The following is a 27,797-nucleotide window of genomic DNA, read 5'->3' as shown; positions in this document are numbered from 1 at the left end:
TGGCTCTTCTCTAGTACTTCTTTAAGTGAGAGAGGCGTTGTGGCAAGACTTGGCACTTCAACCAGAGTGACTGCGTATCCACATACATCAGCTTGCCTCCTCACAAAGTCTGAACTGAAGTTCTGCTTTAAGTAAGACTGTGATAGTATGATGTTGCCGATGGATGTCCTTTGGATTCCTTTCCTCCCAAACAGCACCAAATTCATCGGTGGCAAAGGTGCTGAGATGGCACAAAAAGAAAAGAAAAAGTTGTAAACTCAAATATTAACCTGGCGGCCATTTCCTTCATGGTTATGGCATAAAATGTTTCATTATGTAAACTGAACTCTCATGAAGTAAACTGCAGAATGCTTTGAAAACTGTGTACATATTTGGTTCACCATATCTGCACCATAGTGGTTATTACAAACAACCATTTAGATTTAGTATTCTTTAAAATAGGGTATAGAACTGTTTTTAACGGCAGGGGATTACTTTCTACTAGAAAGTTTCAAGTGATGGTATTCAATGCAATACCAGCGCTAACACGTCAAACTCACAGGGACATATAACAGAGTGTCATTGTGCTATGTTGTCCTTACTTAATTATTTTCATAATAATGTAAATAATCAAGAGTGCAGCTTGCAATTTAGTTGTTATGTTCAGCAACATTATTTTTTTTCTGTTGCCTTTTCCAGGGAAACCCATCAAAAGACAGAGGACACACAATGGCGAGCTAAGCTTGCTGGTGCTGACTACAATCAAATGAAACTAAATTTCAACGTGTCTTAATCAAGTCTCTCTCTTATAACTTTCTCTGCAACCTCTGTTGCTCATGCACAGTGAATGGGCTTCCCATTCTTACTCTTGTAATAATCCAAGAACACAAAATACAAACGAGACTTTGTTCTGGTCCACAACAGTATTAGTAGTTGTGAACAAATTCAAATAAACAAAGATACTAATTCTACGTTCTTAGTCTGAGTCATACATCAAAACTACTGTTTCATAATCATGTTGATAAAGTGAAGGAAGATGTTAGCAACTATTTTGATTAAAAAAAATGTAAGATATCTTTGAGGTATTACATACCTGCTTTTGGTGATTTCGATTTGAATAACTTGCCTTAAAAAGCATGTATTGAGAGATGGTGAATGTGTGTTTGGATCGATGGATGGATGGAAGGCAAAACAAATAAATTGTTGGGATTTCAGTTAGAATCACACCACAACTGTTTATACAGTACAGTTCACATACATGCCATCATTTTCATCACAACTTACTTGTCAAAGATTTCTTCTCTCTTTCTTTGAGTTCAGCATGCTTGGAGGAACTTGCTGTTAGATTGTGGGAGACAGAAAAATGGAATATTAGGTCAAGCAAGTCTGTGGAATAATACTAGATCCTAGTTGCAAACATTTTTGTTTCAAGAAGGAAAACACTGAGTAAAGCAACAAGAAAGAGTGTGATTCTTACTAGACTATTAATGGCTTCAAAGCTAACAATGGGTCCATGGGATTACTTACAAACAATTTCAGGATTTGGTTTCTGGCTTTGTTGCTGAAATGTGGCAGATGCATCGTGAAATTCATCCTTATTCATTATATTGTCAATCTTTTTCAGAATTTCTGCTTGCATTTGGCCCTCTTCATGTTTTCTGTTCAATCGGTAACACCCTCCTCCACAGGCTTGTATCAGACAACGCAAGGCATCACTGTCATTGTCATCAAGACTTCTACTATATCCATCTTTTTCTTCATCTTCATCTTCAGGTAGGAACTTCACTACAAGTGTACGTTCCAAAGCCTGATCAAGCACAGAGGTCAAAATCCTCTCCACGCTCTTATGGTCATCTCCTGTGAGGTCTTGAGGTTGTGCAACAAAAAGATATACCTGAGGACCTGGACCACATAGGGAAACACATTCTTTCATCCTCCGCTGTAAGTCTTCCTGTGTGAGTTGACTATTGATCAGATTTGGGGTGAGGACAACAGTCAGGTGTTCATCATCCACCCATCCTTCTGCAGCTATGCACTGATTTGGAGGTGCTTGACTTTCAAATGCATAGCTGCCCAAAATAACATTACCCACATGGCTTTTCTCTGACCACTCCTTCCCGAAAATCATGATCCCAACTGGAAAAAAAGACATTAGACTGACACATTAGATTTTTACAAAGCATAGCCATGGAGCTCCTGTTGAACAGCTGGTAACAGATCATCAGTTCTTTAAAATTAGCACCAAACAAAAATGGATCCTTAGTTATTTCTGTCATAAACCCGTAAAGCTGCTAGCCTGAGGGCACGGATCACCTGAAAACAGGGACCGGTGAGTGATAACTTAGTCATGGCTGATCACAAACGCATTTTGTTCTTTCTTCCAACTAGTTCATCAGTGTCACATTTTAATGGAAGTGCCTAGCACAGGGTTCAGTGTTTGATTGCAAGTAGAAAGTGAATTGTGAACATGGGCCTCGTTTCCCGAACGCGAAAAAGCACTTGAAATCGGTCGTAAGAGGGATCCTACGTTGCAGAGCAGGTTCCCGACGCCGCACTTAGCTTAAATTGTTCTTTCGCTGAGAAGAATTCTACGTGTTGTCAGGACCAGTAGTAACTTCACACTTAGCGAACTTCACACTTAACTTCACACTTAGCGATGCAATCCACCAGGGGCGTCGTTCGCCCGTCGTTCGGAAGAAAGGGGAATTTAAAAAAAAAACATGGCTCCTTGAAGTGAGAAATATATGGTTACACTTTATTTGAAGCCGTCTACATAAGGGTGACATGACACTGTCATAAGAATGACATGACACATGTCATACACATTAATGACACGTTATTTTTGTTCATGACTGGTTCATGACTGTTGTCATAATGTGTCATTCGGCGTTTGTAGGGTTAAGGTTAGGGTTAGGGTTAGCTGTGTGTACAAACACCGAATGACACATTATGACAACAGTCATGAACAAAAATAACGTGTCATTACTGTGTATGACATGTGTCATGTCATTCTTATGACAGTGTCATGTCACCCTTATGTAGACGGCTTCAAAATAAAGTGTTACCGAATATTTTACATTAATAAAGCTATCTACACAACTTTTTATATGTTTATAATGACTCGGTTTGATCTGAAATGTGCTACGCGACCGATGCAGAGTATGTATGTCTTAACTGAAGCTTTCAAACAGTAGTTTTAAGGCACAATTAGCGCTTATGCCACCACTCCATTGGCTTATATGGTAGCTTTCTAGCTAGATGCTAAATACATTACATGTAAGTATTTTTGGCTTATAATTAATTTAAAAATGACGACAGTCTTGTTTCGTGCTCTACACAGTTGTATACATATATATTTGCAACCATGTTCTTCATTGAAACTTTTTTTAAATCGCTAGTTTCATAGCTCATACAGTCACGCATGACGTACGCTTCAACCCCCCTCGACACCTTATCCAGGGGCGTCGTTCGGCGTTACTATCCCCGCCCCGAATTCAGTGCACAGTGCACGTTCGATGCACGCATAGGCTAGCTAATTTCACAGCAATTAACGTAAACAGGTTAACCTGACGTAAACAGCTCTTAAGATATACTTAAGAACTCGTGCACGTTGCGCTCGTGCACCTGACTTTAAGATGATGTTCGGGAAACGCTCGTAAATAGAAAGTGTTACTGAGTCTACTATGTCTTAAAAATCCACGTAGGCCGTTAAAATACGTCGTTATCGGGAAACGAGGCCATGGTGATTTGCATAATAGTATGACATTAAAACTGATTGTTATAAACTGATTGCAATAAAAATGCTTGTGGTTTGCCAAACGAAACTGGGTTTTTAAAGCAGCATTCCGGATCAATAGCTATTTGCTAACGGTATGCTAGCAGCTAAAACTAACGAAATCTCTTGAAAATGTGCTGACTTTGACATTATGACAAACTAGTTACTGTCCTTACACAGTCAAACATCAAGCAAGTGCAACACAAGACAAAGCAAGAAGGCAAAATAGCTACTTACTAGTTCCGCAGAACGTAAACAATACAGGCCGGCGGGCTGCGTCAGGCAAAACTACAGAACGCAGTTATATGCCTATGGACCCTGGTATGGCAATGGCACGGAGGTGATTCTCCATATTAAAAGTCATTGTAGCGCCCCAATTTTTTTGAAGCTGTTATTTTAAGTTTAAACTGCTTATCCTAACCCTAATCCTGAAGTACAATTGTTGCATACTGGGGCTTTAAAGTGTCAGCATATTCATTTGAATTTGAATGAATGTATCTGTACAGTGGTGAAACTTATTGGGGTGAAAAAGGTGACTGGCCTTATAAAAACCCCTAAGATTGCCCACAACAATCGGTCTGACATCAACCAACAATACAGGGGTAGACTGGCGGAAGAAAGTCGCCCGGGAGCTGTGGAGTAACTTTTTTTTTCATGTTTGTAACCGCCGCCACGCCCCCTCCCCCTGCACACATATTCTGACTATAGCACTTGAAACTGTGACATTGTCAGGGTGGGTCACTTACCCCTGCCCGCATATTCTGCCTTCAGACTATTTCTATTGACGTGAATATATTGAACCGGCCCAAACTCCGTCGGCCTTACCAGGGATTACCCCGGTATCCCCAATGGCCAGTCCTCCCCTGCATCAGTACACCACCCATCAGTACACCACCCATTAGTACATCATCCATCATTACACCAACCACCAGTACCCCATCCTCGTGGTGCCCTTAAATATGACCTACAGTACTATTCCCCCAAACCCCTACAAAGCTGAGCAGTAGGTGGACCAGTGCAAGTAGACCAGTGTGCTCATTCACTCTTGACTGACTCCTCGAGATCAGAGGTGGCCATGGAGTATATAATCTATTTACACAAGTAGTACAAGTAATTGTCAAAGAAAAAGCTCTGAATTCAAAGTATAATTTCAAATAATTTAACAGAAGTACGAGGCAAATGCTCAACGGACAGCAGCACCAATCACAAGAACCTTATTTATTTTCACTATAATCTCTTTACACAAGCAGCACAAGAACACTTTCCTCTTGGGCATCTACACTGTCACAATCATGCACATTGAACCATAGGGTCAGACCCATCGGTGTACCTATTATTACCACCCCACTCCTTTTGAACATGTTCTCCCCGTGTGTATTTGATTTGTGTATGTGTGCCTGTGATTTGTGTAAATTCTATAAACTACTGGATGTCCTAAAATTTCCCTTGGGATTAATAAAGTAATAATCTATCTACTGTATTTATCAATTTTAATTTGAGCTTTGAATTTACTGTAGGTGAAGAGCTACCCTACATGTAGTGACTCATCCTATGGCATAGCGGTGCATAAATTACTGTTTTGTTCCGTTTTTTATAGATCATTTCTAATTATTTAACAGAAGTACGAAGGTGAATGCTCAACGGACAGCAGCACCAAACAATTGGAATTTGAACTTTGAACTTACTGTAGATGAAGAGCTACTCCACAGATACCCCACAGATAGTAACTTACTGTAGGTAAAGAGCTACCCCACAGATAGTATCTCAACCTATGGCATAGTGGTGCATAAATGACTTCCGCATTTAAATATTTTCTGTCCCAAGAAAATTGTGTTATCTTGAAAGATGACATTTCTGGCAATGATAGATAAAAATCTTATTCTAAGTGAAAATTTAAGGAGCTATAGTTTGTGGATGTGGCAGCTGTACACATAGGGTGTGAAGCAGTACCTATGAGTTATGTTGTGTGGTTTTGCAACCTGTCTCGGTGAATATGAGGATGAGTGTGCCTTTATAACAGATATATAGTTGTGCTCAACTTGAGCATTTTGTGAAATTTACATGAGCAACAGTATGACATTCATTGTATAACTGTACTTGGCATTTATTTATTTAGAAATAAATGCATGTAGGCCTATAAAATGTAGGAGAAATTAGTGAAAGGCAAAGATATGTTTGAAAACAATAGTAAATATAGAGTGAATATATATACAGCCGCGGAAAAAATTAAGAGACCACTTCAAAATTATCAGTTTCTCTGGTTTTACTATTTATTGGTATGTGTTAAAGTAAAATGTACATTTTTGTTTTATTCTATAACCTACTGGCAACATTCCTACCAAATTTCAAATAAAAATATTGTCATTTAGATAATTTATTTGCAGAAAAATGACAATTGGTCAAAATAGCAAAAAAGATGCAGTGTCTTCAGATCTCGAATAATGCAAAGAAAACAAGCTCATATTCATTTTTTAACTACACAATACTAATGTTTTAACTTAGGAAGAGTTCAGAAATCAATATTTGGTGGAATAACCTTGATTTAAAATCACAACTTTCATGTGTCTTGGCATGCTCTCCACCAGTCTTTCACATTGCCGTTGGGTGACTTTATGCTACTCCTGGCGCAAGAATTCAAGCAGCTCGGCTTCTTTTCATGGCTTTTGACCATCCATCTTCCTCTTGATCACATTTCAGAGTTTTTTTTATGGGATTCAGGTCTCGAAATTGGGCTGGCCATGACAGGGTCCTGATCTGGTGATACTCCATCCACACCTTTACTGGCCTGGCTGTGTGGCATGGAGCATTGCCCTGCTGGAAAAAACACTTCTCAGAGTTGAGGAACATTGTCAGAGCAAAAGGAAGCAAGTTTTTCTTCCGGGACAACGTTGTACTTTGCCTGGCTGAGGTTTGTAAAAGACCATAAGGATTGAACCAAAGCGGACTGGAGGGTCTCCTAGTTCGTCTTCTCTGATGAGTCCAATTTCACAGTAGGTGCAAGACTCTGTGGCTTGTAGGCCTCTCCAGGTCTCCGTCTAACCATCAGACGACCATGTGTTGGGCAAAGCTGAAAATTGGACTCATCAGAGAAGACGAACTAGGAGACCCTCCAGTCCGCTTTGGTTCAATCCTTATGGTCTTTCACAAACCTCAGCCAGGCAAAGTACAACGTTGTCCCAGAAGAAAAACTTGCTTCCTTTTGCTCTGACAATGTTCCCCAACTCTGAGAAGTGTTTTTTCCAGCAGGGCAATGCTCCATGCCACACAGCCAGGCCAGTAAAGGTGTGGATGGAGTACCACCAGATCAGGGCCCTGTCATGGCCAGCCCAATTTCGAGACCTGAATCCCATAAAAAACCTCTGAAATGTGATCAAGAGGAAGATGGATGGTCAAAAGCCATGAAAAGAAGCCGAGCTGCTTGAATTCTTGCGCCAGGAGTAGCATAAAGTCACCCAACGGCAATGTGAAAGACTGGTGGAGAGCATGCCAAGACACATGAAAGTTGTGATTTTAAATCAAGGTTATTCCACCAAATATTGATTTCTGAACTCTTCCTAGGTTAAAGCATTAGTATTGTGTAGCTTAAAAATGAATATGAGCTTGTTTTCTTTGCATTATTCGATATCTGAAGACACTGCATAATTTTTGCTATTTTGACCAATTGTCATTTTTCTGCAAATAAATTATCTAAATGACAATATTTTTATTTGAAATTTGGTAGGAATGTTGCCAGTAGGTTATAGAATAAAACAAAAATGTACATTTTACTTTAACACATACCAATAAATAGTAAAACCAGAGAAACTGATAATTTTGAAGTGGTCTCTTAATTTTTTCCGCGGCTGTATATACGTAGCTTCAAAGAGCGATGATTGGGGTCCAAGCAGAATGAGCAAACTGCTGAAATCAGCAAAAGATTGAATGATTTAACCGCTTCAAAAGGTTAATGTGTTGTAAGCACCTTTGGACTAAAGCACGAGGCCCCTAGGTTTACCAAATGGTGCTAGAATAAGTTCAGTCTTAAACTTGTTTCATGAAGCAAAAGAGAACCAACCGTGTAAGATTGTGTCCTTAAGTGGGGAGATGGGTTAACGTTAGCTTTTTTTACCATTAAAATCAGGGGTTTCAGGCACACCATACTGATGCCAATGTCAATAAAATGCTCCTAATGCCTATACATGTATATGTAGATTCTATATCAGTGTGTCCAAATTACCGCAGTAAAAACAGACGTTAGGTGTCACTATGTACGACCTCTCCTTCCGGCCTTTCCAAGGTTTTCCTACTTACAATTTGGGCGACCAGGATTTGAGCGATCGCTTGCGTCTGAGCTTTTCCTTCCTGTTGGAGGTCTGTTTGACTCTGTAAATAAACAAAAAAGGAATTTTCAGCCAATTTTAGTCAAATTGACTACTTCGTCATATTACATTTACTTATTTAATAGACGCTTTTATCCAAAGCGACATACAAGGAAATGTTTTACAACAGGAGCAGTTCAGTGTCTTGCTCAAGGACACTAACACATGGTATGGAACTAGCAACCTTCCAATTACTAAACGACTGCTCTACCCAGGGCCGGATTAACAATTTTCTGTGCCCTGGGCAACTAGGCTCAAGGGCCCCCCAACAACTGGTCTCTCCCTTAAAGACTGAACTCATGACTACACAAACAATTATGAGGCCTAATGACCTATCTTTACTTTTAAAACTTCTCTCATTAACACTAGGGGTGGGCGATATGGGCAAAAAAGAATATCTCGATGTTTTTTTTTTCATTTTGACGATAACGATAATTAAACGATATTTAAAACAAATGTGATTGGAATTCTCAGAGTTATACCTTCTTGGAAATTACAATAATGGGCACAATGTTTAAGGAAAACACTTCTTTATTGTCTTTAAACTAAAATATCTTAATTGAACTGCAATGCAGAAATATTGAACTCTTGAAATAAAGTGCTCCATGCATCCATGAGAATAGTTGCACATCAACAGCAGTGATTATGGCCTTATTAAACTTAAAATTCTGTCCCGGATTGTACAAAAATACAAATACATGAGCATTCGAGCATGGATTGGGACGATTTTTTCTGTCCGAGCCCGGCCCGGTCCGACAGAATAGTAACCGAGCCCGGACCCAGTCCGACAGGTATTCAAATTTTTTTTTTTTTTCGAATCCGAACCGAGCCAGAAGGAATCAATCTCAACTGTTCATAGTACTAATGCCACATTGACGTACGTTTTTTTTATGAATAGCCTGGCTTTATTAAACTGAGGCATCAACAGTTATATGCTCTCTCACACAAACAAGCGCTGTTAAACGCACAAGCGTGCACAATAAGGCCAATAAGTATATTTAAATTAAATGATTGACATTGCAAGAACGTTTAGTAAAATGGTGCGGCTCCTTTAAGAAGAGCACGTACAGGGAGGGAGAATGGTGACGCATAGTTTGGATGCAGCGACAAAGATTTATGTGCTGTAACAGTGTTAATCAGTATGTGAGTAACGTGAGTTTTAATAAAGCATAGCGTGTGTAATGTGTAGCTATTAACCTGAAGTTAAAAACATGTAGGCTAATCTACTTCGGCCGTGGAGCATTTTACTCCCCTGCAATCTCCAACTACGAGACAGCCTCCGACAGCAGGAAAGGTTAACAAACGGAATGAAATAGCTACACATTACACACGCTATGTTTTAATACAACTCATGTTTTATGCTATACCAACGGAGGCACAACAGACATCACCATGCGCTGCCAGGACTGCGTTCATAACGTGATATTTGTCAACAACGTTGTCAAGTGCCCCTTCGATGTCATGGGCCCTGGGCAAGTGCCCAGTTGCCCTAATGGTTAATCCGGCCTTGGCTCTACCTCCTGTACCACTGTGACCCATATGATATATACCCTAAAAAAAATCAAGAATGCATAGGCACATTTTTTTAATATTTCATTCCTGTTTCAATGAAGCCTAATTTTGCTTTTCAACAAACTCTCACAGTAATTGATAGAGCCTAATTGGGAACGGCACTGACTTTACATCGGCATATGATATACATAATTTTAGTTTTATCGTACACTATCACACCTGAAAGATCAACACACAAAGATTGAACACAATTAAAAGAAATCGTAGTCGAAAAGTCTGACCCAGCCAAAGGGCATGAATGCTGACATTTTGCCCCCTATCTCAAATCTGAATCCTAATAAATACAGCATTGTACCATTGCATTGTTAAGGGAGCGATTCTCAGGGAGGACACATAGTAATGAAACATATGTCTATCATGTTAACACACTATTATCATATATAGCTACTATAGGCTTATCTACTTTGTTATCATTGTTGTCATATATTATTAAGGCCTACTGTAAAAAAGGAACCTGAGTATAGTATATATTTAAATTACAGGAATTCACTGATAAAATCATATATTTATTTTCCAAACTTTTTATACGTGTTCCTTATGTGGTGGTACACCATATGGAGTATTATTATTAGCCTGCAGTGTTTAAAGGGTGATTTTGTTCATTTTAAGTGAACAGGCTACTACTCGTTAACCGGCATACTTTCTAGAAAAGGCCAAGCGATAGCATACATTTTTTTTGTTATTCTGAATTATTAGTCATTCAGTATACCATCCAAAATTCCTCATTGTTGGATTGAAAGTTACATTCTAGAAATCTCCCTTCTTTCACATGAATTGACTCACCATCTGAAGGGCTGTCGTTGGGTTCCTTCATTGAGTCTGTGCTTTCCCTTCGTCTTGAGGGATTTATCTCTGACACTGTAAGCATCAAGAAATAAGTCTTCAGGAAAATATATCATATTTCAGTTCTTGCACTCTGAGGGTCTTTTGTGCGTGCACAGACCACCACCAAGTTAAAAGGCAATACAAATAAATTGCAAATAAAAAGAAAATGTCTGTACAACACAAGACAAATTATTTATCCTGAATTGACTTACTGTTTGGATGATCACATATGTTTAATTAAATAATAACTGGATAGTGATTCCTCTTCATCTTGTGGGTGGCAACTGTAAGAAAAATGATTTCACTCAAAATGCACCATGTTTCAGTCATTCATTCACATCCAACCATGTTACTGTATAGGTAAGTTGACAGCAAAAACTGGTGACATAATGGAAGTGAAGGAAGTGAGCCAACAGAAACAACACTACCTGAAACCATTAAAATACACTACTTTACAGATGTGCATTTCCAAAGTTTCCATTCATGGTTTGTATTGGAAACCAAAGCACCAATTTATTGTGTGTCTATAGATGAGTGTGAATCGAATATTGCAAGTCTGGCGTGCTCATTCTATCATGTGTGTGTTTGTAAGCCAGAGCCTGAGAGATCAAGACAATGAGAGCTACACAAAACACGCTGATAAACTGTCCTAAGATCTCATATTTTCAAGTACTAACATGAAAGGAGGAGACATTTTCCAAGACCGTTTGCATTCTTACCTTTTCCTTTTTTGTAAAAGGGAAATGAAACAAAGATCATGCCCGTCCCTCACACATCCATAACATTTCATTGGCTGGTCAGCATGATCTGATTTTGTATTCGCTGATACGCAGTAAAGAATTTGGAGGACAGAGACTGTATAGGCTGCAGCCGAATTTGATACAATCATAGACATGAAAAGACCATTAGCTCAGCACAATGTTTAAATAACTAGGTAGCCATTTAGAACACAACCAAATTATATCCCAGTCCGAAAGTGTCGTTCCACAATCTGTTAATTCTTTGTGTCATGTGCAGTTAAAAATAGGCCACAAAAATAGACAACATTCCTTTGTAAAGTTGGTATTACATAGGCTATGAACATAGTTCTATCAAATGGTCCAACATTAAGAGTTGTCATAATTTAAATCCGTGGTATTTATCAAACCAGATCCGGGCTGGGCAATCATTATTTAGCGCAACGTTAAAAGACGGGAGAAATCGCCTGCAAATTACTGCCACCATGGAGAGTCGAGGAAGAAAAAACTAAGGTTCAGCGAAGAGGAGATAGATAAATTGGTTCACGTTCGCTCAATCACTGAACCTGATTCAATGTGCACAGGGTTATATTGTTGTTCTGCCCGCCATCACCTACAATGAGATGTTTAAAAGAACACGATTATAAAGAATTTGCTATTGGTGGCCTTAAAGGCACCCAGTGCAACTTTATGTAAACATTCAATGAAAAATAAACATTCAATTTCTAGTCTTTTTTACACGTAGTAAGTTTCAATAACTCCATACCATTACATATCGACATTCAAGGAGCAAAGATGAGACGTCGTTGTGTGGTCAGAACTGATAGAAAATCGTAAACAACAACAATCGCCGGTGGGGAGAAGCCATTTTTCCATTGACTGGAAGCCTGCTTTATTTATTGTAGGTTACAAAAAATAAAGAAAATGGCGGCGATTGTTGTTGTTATCGATTTTCTATCAGTTCTCACCACACAAGGACGTCTCATCTTTGCTGCTTGAATGTCGGTATGTAATGGTATGGAGTTATTGAAACTTACTACGTGTAAAAAAGACTAGAAATTGAATGTTTATTTTTAAGCCTCGAAAGTTGCACTGGGTGCCTTTAATGCATAAACTGTCTATTATAACAATATAGATGTGTACATGGCGAGATTAATAAGTTCTACAAGGGACATGGGTTCACTACAATATATCCGGAAGATAAAACGGTCATGGACAGATCCAGGGTATTTGGCTACCACGTTAGTAGTGGTCATGTTGGCATCACATATGACCTGGACATTCATTGAATATGTGTGCTTTCTGTTTCGGTAAATGTGTTCGTGGAATGAAGGTGGGACTGTTTGCATGTGGGTGCAATCAATGGCTCCAATTACGTTCGGAAAGTTTAATTTCAGCTATCGTAGTGGGGAAATGTATATTGACCAGTGCGCGGTAGCAATGCGTCGAGTACCTGGGTGAATATTTGGCTGAGTGAAGGCTGAGATATACCAACTGCAGATGCTATAACTGTTTGAAAGTATCCGGAGGCCAATATTTGCAAATGTTGCCAGGAGTTTATCAACTGATGGAATGGAATGTGATCGCCGGCTGGAGGGTTCGATGTCGTCTCTGATCTGGTCCAGTAATTGAAGTATTGCGTGGCTGGTTAACCTGTACTGTATAATGGTTTGTGGTTCGCTTAACTGAAAAAGTGTTATACGAGTTGAAAAAATTCTTTCTGTGCGCTGTCTCTGTCTTCTTTCTTCGCCTTGCTCTTATAACTGCTGCCATATCAACGTTTTCAGACTCAATGGAAATGCACTTCCTGGTTAAAGCAGCACAACGGAACAATAGCTATTCGCTAAAGGTATGCTAGCAGCTTAAACTAAAGAAATCTCTTGAAATTTGCTGACTTTGGCATTATGACAAACTAGTTACTCAACGACTGTCCTTACACTGTCAAACATCAAGCAAGTGCAACATAAGACAAAGCAAGATGGCAAATAAGCTACTTACTAGTAGTAAACAAGTCAGGTTGGCGGGCTGCGGCAGGCAAAACTACAGAACGAAGTTATATGCCTATAGACCCTGCTATCGCAATGGCACGGACGCGATTCTCCATATTAAAAGTCATTGTAGCGCCCCAATTTTTTTAGGCTGTTATTTTATGGTTAAACTGCTTATCCTAACCCTAATCCTGAAGTATAATTGTTGCATATTGGGGCTTTAAGCTTTTATGAGGCGGAGAATTAGCCCGCAAATTAGAGACATGCGCTCGCCAGGCAGTTTTAGTAAATACCTCGCAATACATCGTTAGGCGCACTTTACTTATCTCCTCCCATATATTTGCGCTTCACGCCTATGTTTCCACCCACGTTTCCGTGACCTCCCACCTGTTCGCAGTTCACACCCATAAAGCGTTAATATGCGCCTCTACTCAAATGCGCCCCCTTTGTAAATACCGTTTTATGTTTACGACCGCTATTTTATGCCTAAAATGGGCTTAATCCTGTTAGTAAATCAGGCCCTAAATTCTTGTTACTTATTATACGGCTCTTCAGAACGGTACAACGTTCATTCCGCCAGAAGTCCAGTCATTTTAACGCAACAGTAGACAGTAATTTTAAGTCAGCAAGTAATGGGTTGCTATGCAACACCTGAAACTTCAAAGTTCTATTAGCTTGAAGAACTTTTTATTTCTAAACGGGACTCATGAAACGGCAACTAAATCATTAAAAAGAGGTATGTTGGAGGAATGTCTTCTATCGTTTTTGGCAAGTAAACGTATATTAAGCGGGATAATGTATTGTCCGTCGTTCATTCTCCAAAAATAATTCCCTTCAGGACGCTGCGCGTCGGGGTGTTGTTTGCCCCGTCGGGAATTATTTTTGGAGAATGACCTCCGGACAATACATTATCCCTTACTTGTGGTAAAAATACTCAGAAAGTCCAGCAGACTGACAGAGTGTGAAGCAAGGAGTTTATTCGGTCAGTGCGATACCAACATCACAAACCTGAGCATGTCCAAAGACAATACTCCTGATACAAAGTTTGCAATGGCTTATATACAGTAGATGTCACCCTATATTTTCTAATCTCCCCCCCTCTGTCTACAACGCAACTTCTAATTTCTGCTGAGTAGCCAACGTTTTGCAGGTGCAAAAGATGAACTCTATTTGACTCTGGTTGACACATTCAAGGGACTTCATTGGAGACACTGGGACTGTCCCTACGGGACTCTCCCAGCCTAATATGTGTGTGTGTGTAGGGCTCCTGCAATCTTATGTCAGTGGAGTAGCTCATGCTGTGTTTTAACTTTTATCAGCTTACTATCATGAACATTCTATTGATTACTATAATATTAATATCTTACACATACTGATGCAAGCCTGTGTGAAAATAAAGTGAAAGGTGAAAATAAACTTAAAAACGTGACAATGCCCTAGCTCACAGCACTAATTAATTAGGAATTCTTTCGGAAGGAAGCCTGTTGAAACCACTTCAAATATCCCACAACCTCTGTCTACTTTGTATATCTTAATAAAATGAAATACTAACCTCTGTTTACTTTGTATATCTTAATAAAATGAAATATCAGGCTTCAAAATCTAACTTAGTCCATCACCAGAAAGGTCTGCATGATTCAGTTCAACTTATCAAGAGCAGATAGTGGAGTGTGTTTGAATGATTTTTACAGTGTTGCAAACCTAGAGACATGATTGCACCCCCCAACTATTAAACTAAACATTTTCACAAAATAGTTTTGCCTGAAATCCATGTCATGCTAACAAAGCTCTCTGACCGAACAATTTCTGCTATTTCAGCCAGGTTTCTGCATTATATACATAACTCTTTATGTCTGTATGTGGTGTTTTTACATCAATCTTTTAATCCCCAATGTTGCCAACTCCATCTTTGAGCTGAACAGTTATCATGCATCCCCAGGACATCTGAAGCTCCAGTAAAAGCAACTTTGTTAAAGCAACAGTAAGGATTCTTTGGGGTTTACAACTAAAAAGCTAACTACCAAATGCATGCAAAAACCTTGCAAACACCAACAACACCACTGTTGGCACTGATGACTCTTGCTTGCATGCTACCTGTTGTCTTTTGGTAATGATTGGCAATGTCGTGCTGTGAAAGCTTTTCTTACATTTTCACTGGGTGTTCCATTCTGGACCACAAATTAACATAGTGCATATACTATAATCATCCTTAAAGAATAGTGCATATACTATATTCATACTGTATTCATCCTTAAAGGCAAATAGTATAAACACAATCATGTTTCACTAATAATGTCAGACTTACCTAACCTGAGACTGCCTCACATGAACCGCCGAGCATATACCAGTTCAACTGGAAAAAGCAGGGACTACTTTAGAAATGCATTCATAGGACATAGTCATGGTAACAAATGTCACTCCCCTTCCAAGAATAATAAGTTACAGATTAGACACCAAAGGGAGACTGTCAGGGGGCTCCAAGCCTCAGGCCGTGTGTAATGAATGGCCCACGACTTTCAAAGGAGGTTAAACACCAGGACCCTCAGTGCACACAGCTCAAGCTGACCACTAGGGCCCCTGGGTGATCATAGCGTGAACTAACCACTAGGGGGCCCTCAGACCCCTCAGCACTGACTTAATTATGTGAGGCCTATGGTGTTTAAAACATGAGTTGACCACCACTGCCCCCCAGATCCCTTGCAACTTACAATATGACGGGTTGGTGTGCATTCTTAAAATTAATACCTGGTGTGAATTCTTGTCTTGGTGTGCATTCTTAATATTCATTCCTGTCTGGGTGTGCATTCTATAAATGCTTTGCTAAACTCTGTTGCCAATCTCCCCCATGGTCAACATCTGCACTTTTTTAAGTTATTACAAACATTATGGGATTATATGTTTTCATTAATGCTTACCAAGCAATTTAGAAGTTGACACACTCAAAAGTCGAATGGATAGAACATTCTGGTCGAAACTTAAGAGTAGAGAAAGATGGATAGGCAAAGGAAGAGATACATTTATTTAGAGAGCAAAAAGATAACAGTGCCTGTGTGCGTATCTGTGTGTGAGTGCATACTCTCCATGTCCCTTAGTGCAGGGGGTTGAGATTCCTCCACAGTAGTCTCCATCAGGCCCAGTTGGAGAGGTGAGTGAAGCGTATGCAGTAAGGGCTCCAGGTCTGTCCTCTCTTACTCTCTCTCTCTCACACACACACACACACACACACACACACACACACACACACACACACACACACACACACACACACACACACACACACACACACACACACACAAGCTGCTCCCAGACACCAGTCCAACAGCTGTCTTGGCAACCACCACCCTGTGTACCTGCACAACAGCCTGTGGCAGCAGAGTGGGTATGTGTGGTGTCTGGTTGCTTTAGGGGGGCAACAGTCACAAGAACAGGACAGAGGAAGATGAAGAGAGGAGTGGGGATTGGGACAGAGAAAGATGAAGAAAGGAGTGAAGATTGGGAAAGAGGAAGATGAAGAGAGGAGTGAGGATTGGGACAGAGGAAGGTGAAGAGAGGAGTGAAGATTGGGAAAGAGGAAGGGGTGAAGAGAGGAGTGAGGATTGGGGCAGAGGGGGAAGCAGCAGATACTGTATGTGTATTTGCGATGTTCGATTAAAAACATAATTTCATGGAAGTGCTGCCTATTCTTACAAAATTCTAAAAGAAGACTACAGAAGAAAAACTATGACTATAAAAATAAACAACATTCGTATTACACTAAGCTCCAAGTTCAACAGTGATTCTTGTTAGCGGTGAGATCAATTTCTATTCATTACGTTGAGTCATTGTTGGTTGCCGTTTTGAGACTTGGGGTCACCCTGACGTCTAATCAGTGGCATTCCCAAACTGTCTGAGTTGGAACTGTTGTCATACACTTAGTCCAGTCGTCACTGAGGCCAGAGGTGTGAATTCATGACCCAAAAGCAGACACAATGAAACTGGGTTTGTGAAAAGAGATGTTTAATGAGTAAAAAAGACTTTCAGTCAAACACAGTACTAACAGAAACCATAAACAGCAACAAACAATCCAGAGGTACTGAGGAGCTACAACAAATCTGGAGTACCAGGTCCAAAACGTTTTTCAGGCCTTATGCCGCCACCTTGTGGCCGCTGGCGTATAAATCAACGATTAAAAGTGTCGCAAATATAAATGCATTACTGCAGAGCTACTTTACGGGTGTCGTCATTACTAACCCTAGTTTACCACGCGTCTTGTGTGAGGTGAGTAGGCTATCGCAAATTATAAGCATTTCTAGGTATGTGTTTTTGTACCTTTAAAATAACAATACTTGTAAGTAAGACGATCGTATGAAATACATATTGCTATAGTTCAATAGATATCATAATTGCGTATGTACCACGTATTATGTCAAGTATATGTTTAAGCTAAGTAAGCTAGCGATAGCTATATTTCCCACTACCTCAGTTAACTCCAATAAGAATGTTATAACGTTTCTTTGCACATGTTGCTATGTGTTTACCACATGTGTCAACTTGCTGGTACCTTACGCTATATTTCAGAGTCTAAACTTTGGTCCTGGGTTCAGCTGACGTTAACGGTGTGTCTCATGTGTTGGCCATGCCTAGGTTCTCTAAAATGGCAAAAAGTTTACGTAGCAAGCGGGGGAGAAAAATGCGTGCGGAAAAGCGAAAGAAGAACGCACCTAAAGAACTGGCAAGACTCAAGGCGGCCCTGGGCCACCAGGGGAACGGCGAAATCACCATGAAAGACATATCTGAGGTCGCCACGGTAGTGCCAGCGGAGAAGCTGAATGTAAACAACGGTGAGTTGTTTAGCACTTCTGTTGGAAATGATCTGGCTAACACTACCGAACTTCAGTATAGGAAGCAGAGCTAAGATTCATCCTCACTTTAATGTTAATCAACAGAGATAGTCTAGTCCACATTACTATGCATTTGTCCGAGGAAAATGCGTGTGAAAATAATGTCATGTTCATTTGGTAGGTGGTTTGCATAGCGTAATTCTGTTCTCTGTCACACTATTGTGGTCTTTCTTCTCTTTAGATGGTAAAATGGATATGGATAGCACGATGAACAAGAAAACCCTGCTCAATGAACATGGACAGTACCCAGCATGGATGAGTCAACGACAGATCAAAAAACAGAAGGCCAAACGCAATCCAAAGACGAGCCTAGGAACATCCAAAGGCAAAGGCAAACGCAAGAAGCTGTCATGGTAGACTGTCCACACAATTGATCCATGGAAGGATACTGATTGCGTGAGAGCACGGTACCTCTGTTAAAATGACTGTCAATCTCGAGCTGGTGGAAATGGCAAATGTTCCCTCTGTGTTCTCCTTAAGCATTTACATTTTAATTCATGAAATGTATGGGAGTTATTATCCAGAAGTCTTTATACTGGTATTCTCTGAATTTAGGAGAATTGTGTATCTGCTTGTATATACATTGTCCATACTTGGACAGCCACAAATCTCAAGCTATTGTTTCTGTTGTGTGATGTACAATTTTTTTGTAATGAGGTGACTACACACAGGCTCATTACAAAACCTTATTTTTTATTTTTTTGAGTATTTCTTTAACTGGGGGAAAAAAGTGATAACTTGTTTTGACTTTCAAAATCATTGCATAATTATCATTAAACCGTTAAAATTGTAGAGACAATTTTTCACATTGAATGTAACCACCAGTGGATATACACCTACATTTTTAGGACAGGCATGTTGGGAATATACAGAGATGACGTAACATTGGACAAACTGCAAACATATAAAGTTTTTGACAGACATAATTATTCTGGCCCCCACCAGTACATACATTTAGCCTGCATTGTGAAGCCAAGAAGAGGCCTGGCCCGGACTCAAACTCACAACCTTGGGCATAAGAGACGGGCCTGCTAGCAAGGATGCTAACACCCATGAGTGCACTTCATTATTCATTGTCCAAGGGTGGGGGCTGCCGTGAGCACTATGGCAACCACTGATTGAGAGGGTGATGGACAGAGTTCAGTTTGTCTGCACATAGTTTGCTGGGAAAAGGCCAGTGCGCCCGTGACACGTGCCTTTCCACCATGACTCGTCCACCATCTCGATGTTTGTGATGATGTCGTCCGGGTCGAAGGAGAGCTCATCGTCATCCTCTGTAGGAAGAGAGATACAGAGTTCATCACCACAGACGGAGACCTGTGTCTGGACTCTGTGTTCTCTGGTTTATACTCTATAAAAGTAGTGCCAGCCAGTGTTGGAATTCAAATCGTTTTGTAACGGGGGTAATTATAAATGGAGAAATACTCACGTCCTTGATAGTCGTACAGGGCAGTGGCTGTTGTTCCAACAGGCAATTCTTCATAAGTATTATCACCTGAGAACAGGTATAAAAAGTGTCATATACAAAAACTGTCTAAGGTTCACAAATCACATGTTTTGATTCAAGATATGGATATAAGAAGATCACTGAGTACAAATACCCCCTAGTGCACATGACATTACACACACCAGCACAATACCGACACCTAGAAGCAGGACCTCTTAAAATCTTTTATTTTTAGTTTTTAAGGTGCCAAACTGTCAGCTTATAAAGTAAGTAATGAATGTCACACTAAAGTAGCGGTTAAATTCTATTAAGAGCTGACCTGGGGTCTGGGGAACCCCGATGTCCTCATAGTCCTCATCGCCATCCTGTACAGGCTCTGCCATGGCAACCCCGATGTCCTCATATTCAGGGTCATCGCCCTCCTGGACCGGCTCTGGCTGTGGTTCTGGTTCTGGGTCAGTATCCTCTAACAGGTCCGTGGAGCGAGGGGGCAGACATGGTGGCTCCTCATACTCTGGCTCATCTTCTTCCTTTGGGTATCAGAGCGCTTAGTTGCTTTTCATGTATTTATTTTTATTTGATTTATTTTTTTATTTAGGCCTCGGGAGACACATTGAGGATTAAGATCCTCATTTTCAATGGTGCCGAGGGTACAACAGGAGTATACATTTATGTGACTTCTTTAAATTTCCAATGTAACACGATTAAAAATTCATGTGGATAGTGTGACATTGTGAAGGAGAGTTAGGGGCAGGGGTTACATTTTTCCTTCAGGAAATCACGTCAAGGTTTGGGCAACACAGATTAAAAGAGGAAACCAACCAAACTACTGTAGTGCCAAGGTGTACCCACACAGATCAACAATGCCGAAAGGAAACGAGATATCCGAGAACATCAGGAAGAAGGTTCTGACAGCCCATCAGTCTTGGGAAAGCTATAAGACCATCTCCAAAAGATTCCAGCTCCATCCATCCAAGACAAATCATTTAGAAATGGAGGGCATTCAACATGACCGCATCTCTGCCTAGAAGTGGACGCCCATCAAGACCATCACCAAGAAGCACCAGAAGAAGAATAAATCAGGTAAAAGTCAACCCACACATCACCTCTAAAGAGTTTCAGACCTCTCTGGCAGCATCTGGGGTAAATGTACATGGGTCTTATAGCTTTCAATGTACAGATGGTCTTATAGCTTTCCCAAGACTGATGGGCTGTCAGTACCTTCTTCCTGATGTTCTCGGATATTTCGTTTCCTCTTGGCATTGTTGATCTGTGTGGGTACACCTTAGCACTACAGTAGTTTGGTTGGTTTCCTCTTTTAATCTGTGTTGCCCAAACCTTTCCCTAATGATGTCTCAGATGATCGGTTTGCTCAATTGACTAATTAATCACCCAAATAAGTTTCACTGAATCTGTTACCTGCTTGACTTTATCAATTCAGCTGGGGGTTCACTTACTTTTGAAATGGACTAATTCCATGTTTCATGTAGTTTTTCAGCTACTCAAACAATTTCCTCTAAACAAGTACATGCAAATGATAAACATAAACCTGACATTTCATCTATGGAAAATTGGTGATAAAAAAATTAAAAATCATGGTAAAACAACAGAAAACGCTTAAGTGCTCAAGGGGTTCACATACTTTCAAGTGGCACTGTATGTTTAGTAGTGTCTGGGATCAGTACCTGTGCCACTGGTTCAGGCTTGGCTCTGGGAGTTTCGGGGAGAGCCCTGGTCATCTGGGGGGGCTCAGGCTCGCCTCTGGGAGCTTCAGGCAGAGCCCTGGTCATCTGGGGGGGCTTGCAGGCCTTCAGGGGGGGAGGGGGGCTCTGCTCCTCTGGCTCGGGCTCTGATTCTACTTCCTCCCTACTGATCTGCTCCTGGGTTGGCACAAAAAAAAAGGATTGAGTGATGTTACGTGGCCCTCTTTTTCCATCCCTAGTTTGGCTTTCACTGGTCTTAATTGTAACCACTAATTGTTGCCCTGATTGCGCTCTGCTTCCTCTAGTGTGGTTGTGTGCAGGTGTGCCCATGGGAAGGAGTGCCCTCATTGGCCGAGCCGTGGATAAAAGTTCCAGCCTCCAATCTCCACTCTCTCTGCTCTGCTCTCTCATGCTGCACGTCGCGTTCTAAGAAGCTCTTGGCAAAACTCGAATTACTCTGCCCTTAGCGCATAATCATTATTGTCTTGTTAGATAACCTTGACTTTTGTAATTGGTGGCGAGGTGGTGATTATTTTCTTTCAACTTTGAGCACGACACAGGCTTTAGTTAAGGAGTCAGGAAGCTTGCGGAAGATTCACGTGTTTTCATTTCGAGGAGGTAAGAAAGTTTCTGGATTTTAAAGTTAGGTTTTTATAATAGGGTTTTTATTTTCCTCCTAGACTTTTGAGTTACGTGACATCCTCTGTTTTGTTGTTGTCCAGGCGTCCGACGCCGTTTTTGTAAACTTTTGAGATCTTGACAAATAAAAATCGCCATACTTGACCCCGCACCAGTTGTTTCCTGGTCTTTATGTTCCACTCCCATGTTTATTTAAAATGGGTTTGTAACAAGTGATCATAGTCGTCATGATTTTATCATTTGTAAAAAATAATAATAATAATAATCGAATTATTGACATGACTCAGAGGTTGTCAGAAAACCCTTCTAAGATAGTAATGGTCCATACAACTTACTGTCTTGTTTCGTACTGTATGTACAATAATCAGGAGCACACCGGCATGCTATAAACTATTTATTAATACTTATGCGGTAGTAACTTAAAGTGTGACCTAGCTGTGTCACTTCTCACTCTGAACACACACTGAGGATCCGCAGTAAAAATGCAACATATAAATTATGAAGCGCACTGATTGGTCAACAAGAACATATCAAATAATATTCTGTGTGAATATTACACATACAGTTTTTTTATCTTAAGGTGTTGCGTGTTTTATTTACTCCACGCCGGTACCTGTTGTCTGAGTTTTATTTACTCCACGCCAGTACCTGTTGTCTGAGTTTGGCCTCCTCCTGCTCCCTCTTCTCTCTGGCCTGCCTCCTGGCCTTCTCCTCATCAGCCCGTTTACGGTTCTCCTCGTCTGAGGCGCGGGCCATGTTCTCAAAACGGGCCTTCAGGTTCCCTGCTCCAGCACTGGCAGTGGCTGGAGGAATACCAAGCATGAGTAAATGCCGAAAGACCACCTCATTTTCAACCTCGTCCATAACAAAGGTTTGCATCCAGCAAAAATACTCAACACATTTCAAGCTGAAATATTTGACCAATTCATGTTCTCTGGTAGTGTATATCTGGTGGTGAACACATGTCATCAACCATTGAGCACACTTTCACGCCTCTCCTCCACATGGTAGAGGTATTAAGCAATTTAGCAACTTACAGGCCTCCAGTGGCTGTGTCTTCTCATAGGCCGAAGTCGGGGATTCCATCTCAGTGAAAGTGGACGCACTCTGCAGAAGATTTTGATTGGATTGAATGCATTGACTAAGAACTGTGTAACAGTAGGAAGCCTGTGTAAAAGAACAGTTTCAGTTTGCAGTTCATAACCAGAGGTAAATCACACAGGTAATGAAATACCTTATCCATGCGATCTGTTTCCACACCATATCGTCCTCCAAAGCCTTTGGAAGAATCTGAGTATGAGAGAAGAGTTTTGTATGACACCTTGCTATTGTATTACTGAAAGGTATTCCACCTATTATGTGTGAAGATGCAACCTGCAAACACAGAATTTTTACTTTTGTTAAAGTTTTTTGCATCACCTTTCTGAGACTGGTGCATTTCGGTCTGTCCCTTGTAGTCATAGCCCAACGCTGCTTTGTCAACCTTGTCTTTCTCCACTCCATACTTGCCCCCAAAGCCCTTGGAGTAATCTACGCATGATAGAGAGACACAGCCATACATAAGGAAAGTGTTGGATGGTTGGATGACTATTTAAAAGTGATTTATGATTAAAGCTAAATTCCATCAAAATAATGTTTCCCTGTCTATAGTTATATTTATTACAAATGGAGTCTATGAGATAGTTCCCATGACAACAGAGCACAGATTATAACTAGAGCTCATATTGCAGCTTCTGTCATGTATGAACCTGACATAATGACTGCATGACCAGACATATCCTTTCATCGAGGTCATGAAATCGGCATATATCACCTTTCTGAGACTGGTGTTTCTCTGTCTCTCCTTTGTAATCGTAACCCATGGCAGCTTTGTCCACTTTCTCTTTCTCGACACCATACTTTCCCCCAAAGCCCTTGGAATAATCTGACAGAAGCAAATGTGCAGACTATAAGGAATCAAAGCAAAGTTCATTCAGAGCTCAAACGTGATCTTGGATATAACTACATCTACTAAACTGATTTTAAAAATCAGTCCCCCACTGGGAAACCCTAAACAAGTTGTTTAAGATACAGATTATAAGGTGCCATTGAGTTTTTTTTGGATTATGATTATGAGGTGCCATGCTTGGTTCACCTTTCTGGGACTGGTGTTTCTCTGTTTCTCCTTTATAGTCGTAACCCATGGCAGCTTTGTCCACTTTCCCTTTGTCGACTCCATACTTTCCCCCAAAGCCCTTGGAATGATCTGAGTGAAGCAGAGACAGGTTACAAAACTTCACATAGTTAAAAATATGGTGTAATGTACCACAACCATGACTGACTGACTGCAATGTGAGTGTAAGCAGAGTCATAACACAGATGTGTTTTCCTTGAAGGCTTGATTGCTTGATAGCCATCCAAATGGAACAAACCATCAACCATCCAATGAGTGGAAAATCAGTGGGTGCCCTTTGGTAGCAACAAATCTAGTGAGGACTTCAACTTTCCTGGTCTGATCTTTTCAAACTTGGGACTCAATACCTTTCTGTGAGGCGTGTTCCTTCACCTCTCCCTTGTAGTCGTAGCCCATAGCTGACTAAAAGCAACAGAGACAGATCATGAACATTTTAAATCAATGGCCTTTGCGGTCATACCATACAACATGACCGTTTATATTGACCATACTTTAGATTAACACAACAAAATGACGTGACGTGAAGAGTGTCACCTTATCGACACGCTCCTTCTGCACTCCATACTTCCCACCAAACCCTTGCGCCCCGTCGGTCTGAGAAGAGTGCTGCTCCACCTCTGCCACATAGCTATTCCCCATTGCCACCTGGGTAATGCCAATCACAAGGAACACCACAACAGACATGACGCTCTGGCGGTTCTCAAAAATGGAAGAGGAACTGATCGTTTGTGGAAACAATGCAAATACTTTGTTGAGTGCCGAAGCCTGACCTTGTCCATGCGGTCCTTCTCCACTCCAAATTTGCCCCCGTAGCCGTAAGAGGCCTTTGGCCCCTGCTCCAGCTCCTTCCTCTTCGCCCCTGCATGCTCCTGAGACACCGTCTGTCTGAGCTCTGCCACACTATACACACAAGCAGGAAGGGCACCAATCAACAAGCACAATACATCTGAGGTACATCAGTACAGTTGTTGTTAAATAGAAAGAGGGCAGGAGTCCTGTTGTATTTCTCATAAGTATCTTCATATCAGTTGCCTGTTAGTTTGTGTGGTTGTTGTACAGGATTTCGTTTTTCATTGATGGTCACGTGATGAACTCAAACCAAGAGCAGAAAAACGATAGTATAAGATTATCAAGAAGTTATGTCTGTCCAAAGACTATGTTTTTTCTCCCTTCAACATGCAAACTAGTCCAGGCCCTACTGTTAATATTGTTTCTCAAGTCTGGTGTTAATTATTTTTTACCTTAAAACTGTCCCATAGTCTTATATTGATTGCTTTTAAGTAGCAACTGTGGAAGAAAATATTCCATGGAGTTTTGTGCCATTCCAGTCCTAAACTCGACATTCTTCAAAAGACTTCCCAGAGTCAGCAGCAGAATACGAGTCATTTCCTACGGTTCACCACATCTATTTTGGGGAACACCTTTAGCAGTTGTGTGCAGTTTATCCGCATCAGCTGACATTAGTACAGAACCTACACAGCATTTTCAGGCCTGACACAGCCACAGCCATGCTCTCAGGGCTCCATATTTGGTAATGCATCAACACATCTGAGTCGTATTTCTACTTCCCTTTCCTGTTTCGGCTGTGACGTTGCCCCAGATATAGTTTCAGTTCAACACTAAATGTCTGCTAGTTTTTGTCATGTATTACCACAGTGTCTTATATAACAAACTATGACGCACTTGGTCAATTGTTATTGCCTCATTGGACAGCATAGCTATAGTTTAAAGCATTGCCTCATTGGACAGTATTACTAAAGCATAAAGTATCGCCTCTGTTAGGATATAAACATGTTCAGTACCTGATGTGTTCTTTCCGCCCTGAGCCCTCTATGGTCTTGGAGCCCCATCTCTGCTCCTGCTCAGACACATCATTCTGACAAACACACACACACACACACACACACACACACACACACACACACACACACACACACACAAACAATCAGATTTGTATGGAATTGAACCTATGATTTTGCATACTCACACATTAAGGCAGGCACTAAAAAGGTGACTGTTGCAGTGCTACTAGAGTGACAGAAGATAGAAGGGTGCATTTGTTTGCAAACAGGTGCAACAACACCTTGCCTTGCTTTTAAGCTGGTTCTGCCTACCTCAAAATCCGCACACAGACACACACAGACACACAGACACACAGACACACAAACACACAGACACACACACACACACACACACACACACACACAACCTACCTACCTACCTACCTCAAAATCCGCATCAGTCTCCCAGTCATCTCCCTCTGATGCCACCTTCATGGCCACATTGTGTCCCACTGCTGACTTCCACATCTGTGTACAGTTCAGCATCAAAATAATGGCAAATTTTCATTTCACAGACACACACACACACACACAAGTGGGATCTTCTACATAAACACAACCTACTGATGGTCTAATGTGCTTATTCTTTTACTTTTTGTGTGATCTGCCTCATACGTATTTGTGTAATATGCATCACATTGTCGTGGGTGGTTGTAGCAGAGAAAAAAAGAAGTAATACAGCCATGATGTGTCTTCCCTTTACTTGCGCAACATACGTGTTGCATCTAAATTTACCGACAAAGGAAGTTGAGACGTGGTGGGCGAAATTTGTCACGCATAATACTTAAACATATTACATATCTGATATTTATGTATATGCATCTATAAAATGACACGCTACAGAATATTTACATGACAATTTCTTCTTAATGCCACCATGTGTATCTGCTTCTCAAACTAGTTCACAACCCCTGTTTTGAAATCTATGCTTTACATGTCGATGTCAATAACTATTACGGTCAACAAAAGAGTAGAGTTCATAGAGTTTAAAGATTCCAATGTCTCATCCTGCTTAATTTTTTCACAAGGTGTAGGCCTACATTTAATATGTACTGACACCAGGATTACTTCCTCAATATATATGTTATGTTCAAAGTTTAATTAACTGCATGCAATGGTACAAGTTCGTGACTGACTGAATGACATTTTAAGGAAATAACCCTAATCGATTAATGTTACTGGTGCACTTACGACATAAGCATAATTCTTGATTCAAATACGAAAAATCAAGATAACGGTAACTTCCTGAACAGTTTGGAAGTGCCCAGTAGAGAACCTTCACTAAGATAATCAAAGCCCATCAAAACCTATGCATAATAATTTAAATGCAAACGTTTTTGACCGCCAATGACGATAATTACCTTTTCAAATGTTAAGTAGTCCGTAAGGAAGCAGGTTAAGTAATGTGTATTTAATCCAGAGGCAGTTTCACCTGCTCGGAGACAGACGGGCACACTTTAAAGGCTAATGCGCGTTCTCGAGGAAGAGGTGGCCAGCGCGTTCTCTGTGCAATGGTATTTCTATGAAGACAAGATCACTCTGACGATGTCCGACTGAAGCGCCCGTAGCCATTAATAACTCGGAGTTTCGGCTCATTGAGATCAGGGGTAACATTGTGTCATTTCGTGAACCTGTTAAAGGCACCCAGTGCAACTTTCGAGGCTTAAACATAAACATTCAATTTCTAGTCTTTTTTACACGTAGTAAGTTTCAATAACTCCATACCATTACATATCGACATTCAAGGAGCAAAGATGAGACGTCGTTGTGTGGTGAGAACTGATAGAAAATCGATAACAACAACAATCGCCGCCATTTTCTTTATTTTTTGTAACCTACAATAAATAAAGCAGGATTCCAGTCAATGGACAAATGGCCTC

General features: G+C 40.6%; 2 protein-coding genes across 2 annotated transcripts; one reads left to right on the top strand and one right to left on the bottom strand.

The window, feature by feature from the left end:
* The first annotated feature begins 17,457 nt into the window (after positions 1 to 17,457).
* Positions 17,458 to 18,831, top strand: llph (LLP homolog, long-term synaptic facilitation factor). Its single transcript, XM_080851612.1, has 3 exons — positions 17,458 to 17,491; positions 17,858 to 18,054; positions 18,296 to 18,831. Exons 2-3 carry the CDS (start codon positions 17,868 to 17,870, stop codon positions 18,469 to 18,471), a joined length of 363 nt encoding a protein of 120 aa, XP_080707738.1. The 5' UTR covers positions 17,458 to 17,491; positions 17,858 to 17,867; the 3' UTR covers positions 18,472 to 18,831.
* A 361-nt stretch (positions 18,832 to 19,192) lies between these two features.
* hcls1 (hematopoietic cell-specific Lyn substrate 1) lies at positions 19,193 to 27,341 on the bottom strand. The gene is given in 17 exon segments (XM_080851638.1): positions 19,193 to 19,388; positions 19,544 to 19,609; positions 19,881 to 20,091; positions 21,247 to 21,441; positions 22,552 to 22,706; positions 22,941 to 23,010; positions 23,138 to 23,196; positions 23,199 to 23,316; positions 23,318 to 23,433; positions 23,717 to 23,827; positions 24,038 to 24,148; positions 24,424 to 24,478; positions 24,611 to 24,721; positions 24,847 to 24,976; positions 25,879 to 25,952; positions 26,302 to 26,385; positions 27,279 to 27,341. Coding segments are annotated over 16 exon segments (1,800 nt in total). The 5' UTR covers positions 27,279 to 27,341; the 3' UTR covers positions 19,193 to 19,254.
* Positions 27,342 to 27,797: the final 456 nt, after the last annotated feature.

The sequence above is a fragment of the Sprattus sprattus genome (genome assembly GCF_963457725.1).
Source record: "Sprattus sprattus genome assembly, chromosome: 14".
NCBI classification, from domain to species: domain Eukaryota; kingdom Metazoa; phylum Chordata; class Actinopteri; order Clupeiformes; family Clupeidae; genus Sprattus; species Sprattus sprattus.
This window is presented reverse-complemented; position numbering and strand designations above follow the sequence as displayed.

Coding starts and splice junctions, on each gene's coding strand:
- llph (XM_080851612.1), top strand. CDS start 17,868: ATGGCAAAAAGTTTACGTAGCAAGCGGGGGAGAAAAATGCGTGCGGAA. Junction 18,055..18,295: donor GAAGCTGAATGTAAACAACG/GTGAGTTGTTTA, acceptor TCTTCTCTTTAG/ATGGTAAAATGGATATGGAT.